The 11,252-nt window shown below is 48.7% G+C and overlaps 1 protein-coding gene across 4 annotated transcripts in view; it reads right to left on the reverse strand.

Annotated features, from left to right (window-relative positions):
- Window positions 1-1,027: 1,027 nt before the first annotated feature.
- Znf609 (zinc finger protein 609) overlaps window positions 1,028-11,252 on the reverse strand; it is a 154,147-nt gene continuing 143,922 nt past the window's right edge. For 3 of the 4 annotated variants that reach the window (XM_052712630.1, XM_052712656.1, XM_052712647.1), the window contains exons 6-10: window positions 10,694-11,060; window positions 7,073-7,248; window positions 6,607-6,823; window positions 5,578-5,656; window positions 1,028-5,150 (exon numbers count right to left, since the gene is read on the reverse strand). In XM_052712630.1, coding sequence (XP_052568590.1) covers window positions 5,583-5,656; window positions 6,607-6,823; window positions 7,073-7,248; window positions 10,694-11,060 — 834 coding nt within the window. In that variant the 3' untranslated portion in view covers window positions 1,028-5,150; window positions 5,578-5,582. The remainder of the gene's footprint in view (window positions 5,151-5,577; window positions 5,657-6,606; window positions 6,824-7,072; window positions 7,249-10,693; window positions 11,061-11,252) is intronic. The other variant, XM_052712640.1, reaches the window with a different exon arrangement.

Genomic DNA, 11,252 nt, shown 5'->3' on the forward strand with positions numbered 1-11,252 from the left:
GGTTGCTAGGGAGACACTAAGTGCCCTTGGAGAGAGGTGTATACATAACACTTTCCTGTGTGGTAGCAGCTAACCCAGAATTCCAGGTGTTAATAGAAGGCTGGGGCTTAACACTAGGTTTTAGATTTTCATGGTGCTAACTTTATCCCTGAAGTCTTTTTTTTTTTCTTTCCCTTTTTCTTTTTTGATTTAAGGTCACTATAGCTCTGGCCTTAACTTGTAACACTCTTCCTGCCTCAGCCTCTGCAGTGGCTCTAAGGTCTTTGAAAGGAACAGCACATTCTTTTCCTTCTTCGTGTCCTCCTCTTGGAGCCCAGTGTTCCTAAGGCGTGTCTTCTAGTCTCTTTTTACCCCTAGCAGGAAGACTCATTTCTCTGGTCCTGGGGATGGGGGCTGAGCACTCTCATCACTTCACTTCTCAGGTTTCTCCCCATGCATGTTAAATCCCTTCCCCTCAAGGCAACCCTTAGTTTCTCCATACACTTGACCCATTTTCAACTTGTTTTTTCATGGCGCTTACCTGTGTTCTATTTAGCCAAGTCACTAAACTTGGGCTCCACTTGCACATGGTATTCCTTCAAAGTGAGCTGAAGTTATAATTGGTTTGGAAATACCCTCCATCAAACAGATGACTCCTAGAAGTAGCCTAAAGGTAGCAAGGGAGGTCATGATTCAATTGTAAAATCTGAGCAATCCATTTACAAATCGACAGGGCTAACAAAGAATCAAGACTCACTCAGTTCTTTACTTTTCAGCCCAAGCTTGCAAAGCCGAGGGAAACAGTTTCTGCTGCTGTATGTTGATGTTTCCTGTTTACAGCCGGTAAAATGGGCTGACCTGGAAACTATATACCTACCTGTCACACACACAAACTGGGCTGTTGAAGACCACCACTGACAGTACCTAATCATGGGAAGTAAGCAGCAGCACTTCATTTGAAAAAGCAACTTAGAAGGTAGAAAATCTGGGGATGGTGAAGAGGGGCTAGGAAAGGGAGATACGTGAAAGGCAAACTTTAGTCTAAATGTAAGAACAGGGACATTAAAAACTTTATTCAATAAATACAACAAATAATTTAAAAATAGACTTCAATTCCAAAGCCAATTAAGAAAAGGAAGTAGAGACAAAGTGGAGAAGAGGGAGGAGGAAGGTCAGGAAAAGGGAAAGCCTGAACATGGTTTGGCTGGGCTGTGTTTCTGAAGGGTACCACTCTTTGAGAGTCTCATCAAAAGCCCTTGATCTTATAGGGTAACAACGGGAGTCCAGGAGTGGTTCCTGGACCAGCAGACTTCGGAGGCTAGGATGGGTGGGGTGTGTGTGGGGTGGAATGCTGGGGGGTCATTTTCCCACTTGTTCCTAAAACCTTCCATTCTAACTCCCAGGCAGGTTTAAGTAGTGCAAAATCTCAGGCAGAGAGCTCCCAGCTGCATAGTTTCATAGAGGAATGAATGTCCAAAGTCAGGGCCTCTGAGAGGCAGGTCTCAGAGTACCTAGGGGTCCAAAGCCACTTTGGTGAATGGGATCCAAGGGTAAAAAGAAGAGGCCAGGATAAAGAATCAGCCAGTGGCCAAGCCAGAAAACAATGCTGGGCAGGAAAAGGCTCCAAGGGAAAGTAGTCTGCACACTGGATTCAACAGCTTGCTGTCAGCCAGTGGAGGTGACGCTGAGGATGCACATGGAGCAGGACGAGAGAGACAGGGAAGCCGAGGGGACAGGACAGCTAGGGGAGGAGGCAGCGGCAGCTCAGCAGCAAATCCAGGAGAAATAACCAGCAGCCCTCACAGATTTGTGATTGTCTCTTAAAAAGATTTATTTTCTCTTCTTGCCTGAATGTACAAAGGCAAAAAGAGTACAGTTTGTATATATATATATATTTATATATATATATAAAAAAACAAGGAACTTGGTAATAATGTACACTTTACAGAAGGGAAGAATCAGGAAGACTGAAATTAAATCCAACAGAGCAACGCCAATGGAACAAAAGCTATGAACAGCAACACTGCCCCTCCAGCCCGGGCCTCCAGCTTGCCCCAACCTGCTCCCAATGGGAGGGCTGAGCACCAAGGCAAGCGGGTGGGCTGGGGCAGGAGGGGCTGGGGACAAGGCCTGGGAGGGCCATGGCAGGGAATCACTGGAAAGTTTCCTAGGATGCCCTAGTAATGACAAAGGCCCAGAATTATGGGCCAGCTAGCTGCCCAGCTGAATCTTGAGGGGCATCAGAGTACACAATGATAGGGTATATGGGGTAGTAAGTGACGAGGAGGCCTCAAACCTATATCCAGTTCTCTAGCCCTTCTGCAGTCTTAACTCCCAACTCCCTTAAGCTAAGCCCCCCACCCCACCCTGGAGCCTGGAGAGGAGATGCATGAAATGGTTATTTTAGAGGGCACCCTCTTCTCTTACCCTTTTCTGTGTGTTTCTTTGACCTTGAGACGTGTGGCCAGTGTAGGCTAAGCGGAGAGCACATGTACATGTGTAACACAGGGAAGAGCTGAAGGGAACTGGCACACCATTGAGGAAGGAAGCAGACAGGAATCCTAGGCGGCAGCTGTCAAGCTGTGGCTGCCCTCCTTGGGGTGAGGCCCCTACTTGTAGCTTCTCCACATGGGTCTCAGAGATTACTGAACACCAAGGGCATGGGCAGGGGTGGCTCAGTGAGAGGCTTGGCAGACTGGACCAGGTCTTGTCTCTGACTAGGTGTCACAGTTCCCCCTGTGGAGTGTGGAGGTGGACAGCCAATCTCTCAGCACTAGCCAGGATCTGCACAGCTGCAGCTGTGTGACACTATTTCAGGGAGAGAAGACTGGACTCAGATAGGGACCAGGAGGAGCAGACTGAGAACACGGTGTCAGTTTTCTACTGCTAATCTCACTCCAGGGCAGGGCCTGTTCTTCAAGGGGCACTGGGATAGAGGGATCAAAGAGCTGACTTTTTGAGAGAGAGAGAGAGAGAGAGAGAGAGAGAGAGAGAGAGAGAGAAACCTGTTCCCTTCTGCAGAACCTAAGGCTGTCTTGCAAATACAGCCTCTGTTATAAAATGAAGTAGAAAAGGCAGGAATGTGGGTCGTGCCTTCCCAATGAAAAAGAAAATTGCTCCAATGGTTCCTTTACAATATGTACAAAGCACATTGCAAGCCAGTGCCACAGATACATACAAAACACCAACAGTATTTAAGAAACAAACAGGAACAGATGGGCACCTGGCTCTATTCACTGGAGTTTTTGGGGAGGCATAATCAGGCTGAAAGCCAGTCACCCTCTTAGAATGGGGAATGGGTTAGGTAGGATGGTGTCTCCAATATCTACTTCCATGAATGAAAGGGGGTCACTGCCCAAAGTACTGCTTCCTGGGACAACATGGGCACAGGGGACAATGGTGGTGAGGGAAGAAGGGCTACTTGGGGTCCAGCCGACAGGTCGGAAACAGGTCGAGTTTTTCAAGTGCCCAGAACCCAGCTTGAACAAAAATAAGGACTTGGAAACGGGAAAGGTGCGTAGGTAGGAGGTGCCAATACCCTACCCCAAGCCTGTCTGTACACAGGGAGGGCTCACAGGTCCTTGGGAACCACCTTTCCTTGGGCTTTGTGCTTACCAGCTCCCACCACCTCACTCTCCCAAAGAAGTCAGCCATCCTCAAAGTGTCATTTCTGACATTCTTGTGACAAGCTCCCTGTGAGCCCAGACTGCTATCTGTAGACTTTCTCTCTCTTGCAGCCCAGAGGGTAAAGACAAGAGGGGAGGGGAACAAAGGGATGACACCCTGCAATAGCAGAGAGCTAAAAAGCATCCCACATTCTGGGAAGAAGTGACTCCAATAAAGCTAGATCATCACTTTCCCAGCACACAACTTTGCAGCTCAGGGGAACAGACATGTCTGCACCCCAAAGCCTCATCCCACTGTGTCCACTCTGTGGCTTGGGTATATAATGCGTGAATATGCTATTTCAGGGTCTAAGGAGCAAATCACCCCCCTTGGCCAGTGGCCCCAAAAACAAAAATGTGTATTACAAAGACACGCCTCATATTGGCACACAAGGAGTTAGAGAGTGAACTGCATAAAATCATGTACCTTTAGACAGAGGAACTGGGCTGTACACATTTGTGACCCTAAATGAGAAAGATACTCAGAAGACTGAATGTCTCCAAGAACTGCTGGGTGTTCCTACAGCCTGCCTTCTGGTTCGTGCCCTAAAGTGATGTGGCAGACTCCAAGGTTACCCGTGCTGGGAGAGGTCTACTCTGCCTGAGTTGTAAGAGCCAAGCAGTAGAAGAGGTCAGTATGGGGACTCCCCCTGCCCCTGGAAAAGGCACCAAGGGGTTAAAAAGAAAGAGAAAGGGCAAGGAGTTGGGAGATGAAAAGCGGCAGGAATTTTGGTGAGGAAGCAGGTTCAATTTCACAGACTCCATTTATGCTCCAGCTCCTCCCAGCATCCCCAGGGAACCCTGTGCTGGTGCTAGAACCCTACTTTCTGCCTAACAGGAGCACAAGGCTATGGGGGAGGGGTGGGGCAAATGCCTTACTCTCCCTTTACAGGTTAGGCTCTGAGCGTTCATCTGTGCTCATATTAGAGGAGGATGTCTCCATGCTTGAAGACCTTGTCTTCACAATCACAGGGAAAACAGCCCCCAACTTCTTTCCTGAGATTCTAATTTCTCCACGTGCTGCCAGTTCCCAGGGCCCAAACCATCGAGGAGACAGGGAATCTTGGTGATGGTGGTAATGACAATGAAAGGGGCATGGCTGCTGTGCTGTCTTCAGACCTCACCCCACGCTTGGGGTCCCTCCCAGGTGTTACGTGTAGGGTACTGCTCTGGCGGTAGACTAGGGGCTGGGTTAACAGAGCAGGAACTTCTCTGGGATGAGGCTCTGTTCCCTCCGTTGCTCCTATGCCTTCATCTCCACAGATGCCACAACAGTCTTAACTGTGGCTGAGAGAATAAATATTTTTGAGTACCAGTTCTTCAGCTCCTGAGGAAGAGGAAGGGTCAGGTGGAGGTGAAATAGCCAAGGGCCTGCCTTCAGTCACGGTAGGAATGGCAAACAGGATCATCAGCACCGTGTAACGGATGGTAAAATGGCACCTCCAGCACCACCTCAAATGAGCCAGGCTGGCCCACGAAGCTGACTTCATCTGGGCACTTGGTGTTCTGCAAAGGAAAAATGACAGGTCAACAGGTAATTGTGGCCTGCTTGGCATCACACCCACAAGATGGCGCTCTAAGAAAACGAGCGGAGGCTGGTGAGATGGTGTGGTGAGTAAGGGTGCTTGCTGCCAAGCCCAAGCTGAGTTCCATCCTCCATGCACCACCGTCAACAATAAATAAAATAACAACCTCCACCCCCCCCACCCCACACAAAAGAACTGCAGGGAAAGCCAGCTAGGGCTGCCTCCTCCACAGGCCCTCAGATGTACACAGCTAAGAGGCTAGTACCACAGGCTTGGCCAATGGGCCCCCTTTTCCAGACCACTGACCTCACAAGGTTACCCCTCAGTTGGGCACCACAGGGATTCTGTGATCCAGGTAGCAGCTACCCCTGTTAATTTGTTACTCCAAATTAACAAAAGCTACTTACCATTCTCACCTCCTGGGGGGTGGGTAGAGTGAGGGAGTTGAGCCTTGCTGGCTGGCAACAATGGCTGTAGAAGAAAGCCCTGGGCAAGCAGAGAACATATTTAATGTAGCACTCAGGAAATGGCCCTCCACACTCCACCAGTTGGCTGAATATAGGGAGGAATTTCCCCTTAGGTTCCCCTAGCGCCACTGAATTTTTGGGGTGCTGACAGAAAACCAAACAACCCTGATACTTGGCCAGATCTAGTGGGTGAGGGTACAGCTTGGTTTTCAACTGCTTCTTTTCAGCAGTGGAAACACCCATTCCTTACTCTGCTGAAGATGAAAGTTCCCAAGCTCCCAGGGAGGAAACACATGGCAGCCTACTACAGGGACTCTGGAACTCAGGACAAAGTGGACGTTCCTTTGTGTTTTGTTTAAGACAGGGTCCATCTCACAAGAAGAAGAAGGCGAGTGAGCGAGCATGTCTGTGTGCGTTGCACACCTGAGTGTGTGGAGGTCACGGGACAACCTTGGGTGCCATTCCTCATGTGCTGTCTACCTTTTATTTAAGACAAGGGCTTTCACTGGCCTGGAACTTTGCCAAGTAGGCTAGGCTAGTGGGATCTGCACACACCACCACATCTGTCTTTTTTTTGTTTTTTGTTTTTTTATTTTTTGAGACAGGGTTTCTCTGTGTAGCTTTGCGCCTTTTCCTGGAACTCACTTGGTAGCCCAGGCTGGCCTCGAACTCACAGAGATCCGCCTGGCTCTGCCTCCCGAGTGCTGGGATTAAAGGCGTGCGCCACCACCGCCCGGCTCACATCTGTCTTTTTACATGGGTTTTGAGGACTGAATTCAGGTCCCCACACTCACAAGGCAAGTGCTTTACCAAGTCATCTCACAGCCCTCCTTGAATTGATTTTTATGCTCCTGCTTCAACACCCCAAGTGGTGGGAATCATCTCAAATTACAAGTTTGAGGGGCCTTGCTACAAGTGCTACTAACTGAAAGGAAACAAAACTAGAGGTGATGAGGACAAGAGCCTTACCTGCGGCATAGGGTAGGTTGTACTGTGCTGGGAGCAAGGAGTAGCCCAAGTGATGGTGGTGGTGGTGTGTGGACATCAGGCGCTGGGAAGGGGAAGTGCGGGGCCGGTCGACACTCCTGTCACCACCTCCTGTTCCCCCAACACTGCTACAGCTGCCACCACCCCCAACTACCCCACAGCCTCCCCGATCTCTCTCCTGAGAACTTTTATCACTTATCTGGAAAGGAAAGGAAACACATAAAGGTACTATAATGAGATATATACACACTAGTGATCTAACCAGGGCCCTACATTATGAGTCTTAAAAATGCAGGGTATTTATAAATAAAGGGGGTGCTCCTATGGGGTCAATGTCAAGTCAGCCAAGCTGCACTGTGGTCAGAACCTGAACTTGCCCACTTCTCCCATGCTGTGGATCTTGATTTCTTGGTCTTTGGACAGGACCTGGGCTGCATGCCCTACTTACCGTGGGAGACTTGCTTTTGTAGTGACTGGCATGTTGCTGCAAGATGTCCAGGGCTTTGGACTCTGAGCTGGCTTTACAGCTCACGCTGGGGCTGGCACGTGCCTTGTCAGCATCCTCGCCACCTGAGACCTTGCTGCCATAGGGGGAGAAAGAGTAGCTGGAAGGCAAATAGGAACCTAGGGAAGGAGAGATGGAGCAGTCAAAGAACTGAGGCTGGCAGAGGAACTGCTCTAGTGAGTGTGGTCAGGCGGCATCAGCTCTCTTCAGCATCATCTGAGACACCTTCGACCACAGCATCTCTGGGAGGACACTCTTGGCTTCTGAACAAGCTCTATAGGAAGAACAGGTGAAGGGAGACAGAATATGGCACTCAGTTTCCCACAGCTGACTTCTCAGATCTCCTATGGCTCCTGATGATGCTATCTCAGAGTCATATGATAAAGTTGAAAGATCAAAGGATTCAGTCAGACAGCCTTGGGCTGAATAACCCTGAATAAAGTGACAAGCTTTTTGAGTCTCAGTTCTTTATCATCAGAATGAATGTATCAGCCATGCACGATGGCACACACATCTGTAATCCCAACAGTGCGGTGGTTGGGGCAGAACTGTGAGTTAAATGTGAGCCTAGACAAGATCCTATCCCCAAAAACAAAACAAGGGCCATTGTGATGGCCCAGCGGGTAAAAACACTTGCTGCTAGGACTGATGACCTAAGTTTGATCCCACCACACAGTAGGGCAGAGGCAGGTACATCTATGTGAGGTTGAAGCCAGTCTGGTCCATATAGAGGGAGTTTCATGCCAGCCAGGTTACATAGTGAGACTTTATTTTTCTTTATTTAAAAAAAGGGTGGTAGGCCAGTGTGGTGGTGCATGCCTTTAATTCCAGCACTCTAGAGGCAGAGGCAGACAGAACTCTTTCAGTTCAATACCAGCCGGGTCTACAGAGCGAGTTCCAGGACAGCCAAGGCTACACAGAAAGACCCTATTTCGGGGAGAAAAAAAAAAAGACGCAAAAAGGGGTGGTGGTGGTAGTGGTGTTGGAGTGGTGGTTCAGTGGTTAAGAACAATTATTCTTCCACAGGATGTGGGTTCAATTCTTAGAACCCACATTAGGCGGCCATCTGTAACTCCAGCTCCAGGGGAGCTGATGTCCTCTTCTGGCCTCTGCAAACACTGTGCTTACGTATCCCCCACACACACTCATAAATCAACCTAAAAAAAAAAAGATACCAATACAAAAAGGTAACATGAGCTAGGTATAGTGCTCTACTCCCAGTACTTGGGAGGCAAAGGTAAGAGGACTGTTTCAAGGAGGCTAGCCTGCACTACATAGTAAATTCTAGTTCAGAGTACGCAGCCAACAAACAAGCAATGTGAACTTGAAGCACTGGGAAGGCCAAGGCAGGAAGATGAGTTCAAGGTCAGCCGGGGTTACATGGCCAGACTACATCTCAAAACCAGTGAGGCTGGAGAGATGATTCAGTGGTTAAGAATACTTTGTTACTGTGAAGGACCCAGGCTGCATCTCTAACACCCACATGACAGCTCAGAGTGGTTTGTAACCCTAGTTCCAGGGGACGTAACACCTTTTCTGGCCTCCTTGGATACCAGGCATGCACATGGCAGGCAAACATTCATACACATAAATAAAAAAAATCTTAGAACAAGACCCACAGAGGGCTCACTCAGTAGGTAAAGGCATCTGCTACCAAGGCTGACAACCAAGTTTGGTCCCTGAAACCAACATGGTAGAAGCAAAGACTATGGACCTATAATTCTAGCACTGTGAAGGTACCCAGGAGAATCCCTGGGGCTCACTGCAAGTCAGTCTAGCATAATCAGTGAGCTCCAGGTTCAGTGAGAGATCCTGTTTCAAAAAATAAGTTGGAGAGCAGCTGAAGAAGACAAGTGACATTGACCTCTGACCTTCACATATATGCATACATATGCATAAGAACACACACAAGCTGGGGGTGGTGGCATGTGCATGTAATTCCAGTACTTAGAGTAGAGGCAAGAAGAAAGAGGAGGAAAGTTGGAGGCTAGCCTACACCATATAGTTAATTATAGGCTAGCCAGGGCTACATAACAAGACCCTGTCTCAGCTACAAAAATACCAGAGTAAGTAAAAAGGTGCATAAATCATTCAAGACAGTGCCTCAACCAATGGAACTCTTATTATTATTATTTTCTGAGACAGTGTTTCTCTGTGTAGTTTTGGTGCCTGTCCTGGAGCTTGCTCTGTAGCCCAGGCTGGCCTCGAACTCACAGGGATTCACCTGGTTCTGCCTCCTGAGTGCTGGGATTAAAGGCGTGTGCACCCGGCAGAACTCTTCTTTTTATATAGATGGTAAGGTGTACCACAAGGGTGAGATGATCTCCTGTATCTGTTTGAAAAGCTTATTTATATTTAGAATTTATCCTGTAATAAGGCCAGCAGAACGTCAAGACTACATGCTCTAGACGCCTGAGAGCTATGAGTGCTCAGGCGGATCTAAATGAAAAACAGGGATAGAAGCTGAGGAGGGCAGGGCAGAGGAGGGCAGGTTGGATTCTAGATGTCCAGACAGACAGAAGGCATAAATTCTTGTGTACTGCAGCTCAGTCGAGTGGCTACAATCTCGAAAACCTACTACATATTTCATGCAGCGCCAAAGAGGAGAAGACAAGGCTGTACACGTGGGATGCCATTACCTGGACTGATCAGTGGACACTGAGTGTGTGTGCTGGAAGACTACATTATGGCCAGGCATGGTGGTACATGCTCGCCTTAATCCAGCACTCAGGAGAGAGGCAGGTGGAGCTCTCTGAGTTCGAGGCCAGCTTGTTCCACACAGTGAGTTCCAGGCCAGCCAGGGCTACAGAGTGAAATCCTGTCTCAGGAAAACAACAATAAGAAGCCCCCTCCCCAACCTCAAACCAACCAACAAAACAACAACAACAAACCTGAAGCTCCCTTCCACCCCAGAGGAATCCTACCGGGCTCTAGTGAGGAGAGTTGAATACAAACATTTTTTTCTAGCAAGTTAAAAACATTAAACCTTGACCCACTGAGAACTCATTGTCAGCAGTGTAAGAACTGATTTTTCTCAAGCTGAACCTCCTGGACATCCCCCCAGCTGACTTCAAACTGCTCTCTGCATCCCTGCCAGCTTCTGATCTCCCAGCTGAGCAGAGCCTCAAAGATGAATGCCTGCGTTGTTCTGGTTTGAATCTTATGTGTCACATGTATTGCTCCTGCTGTATGAAGCTGTGAGGTCCTTGAGTGGGGGGAACTAGTCTCTTCTATTTCTTTAGTATTCCCCACAGTGCCTTGCATACAGCACAAATCAGAGTGCATGTCGAAAGAAAGTCCAACAGAGAGAAGCTGGCTGTGGTGCACAGTTTTACCACTGATAATCGAGAAAAGCTGGAGCACGGGAGAGGTGGTGTTTCCAACCGTAATTAGGGTCATTTAAGGTTAGAGTGGCAACTTCATAGCAGGTGCACATTGAAAATAAAAGGACTGTCATCCAAGCCAGTCTCACTGACACTTAGAACCAAAGCAACAAAGCCCTGGATTGGAAATCTGCTCATCTCCCTTCCCCGAGAGCAGCAAAGCCAGCACTAGGTACTGTACCTGGGTAGTTCTGCATCATCACAGCAGGCATGCCCCGGTAGCTGGGGTGGTTGGGGTCATAGGACTGGCTGTAAGAGTAGCCGTGCATGTAGGGGATGTAGGACTGGTGCTGGGGCAGGGGGGAGGACACAGGCACATGGACACTTGGCCGGGGCTCCTTGCTTCCAAGGCGGGACTCCTCGGAGGCGGGTAGCTTGCACTCAGTACTTGTGCTCTCTTTCCCATCTTCCTTGGGAACCGAGTCCTTACTCCGACTCCTTTCCTCCTTTAATTTCCGGTCCCGCTCCTCTTTCCACCGATCATCCTCTGATTTGATGTCTGAGTACTTGGCAGGATAAACATATGTCCACATCCGGGGCTCTGTCTCCTGCAAAAACCACAGAACAAGTGCTGAGTAGTGTTATACACACAAAAGATCCTTTTCAAACCCAAGGCCCCAGCAGAAACACCAGAACAGAATATTACAGCACCCAAGGCAGAGTGACAGCTTGGCTTCTACCAATTTTGTTTGCAAAAACACTGTTAGTTCCAACACTGGGGAAGCAGTGAGTTCGAGCAG

Source organism: Peromyscus californicus, unplaced genomic scaffold (genome assembly GCF_007827085.1).
Source record: "Peromyscus californicus insignis strain IS unplaced genomic scaffold, ASM782708v3 Scaffold_11__1_contigs__length_118956290, whole genome shotgun sequence".
NCBI classification, from domain to species: domain Eukaryota; kingdom Metazoa; phylum Chordata; class Mammalia; order Rodentia; family Cricetidae; genus Peromyscus; species Peromyscus californicus.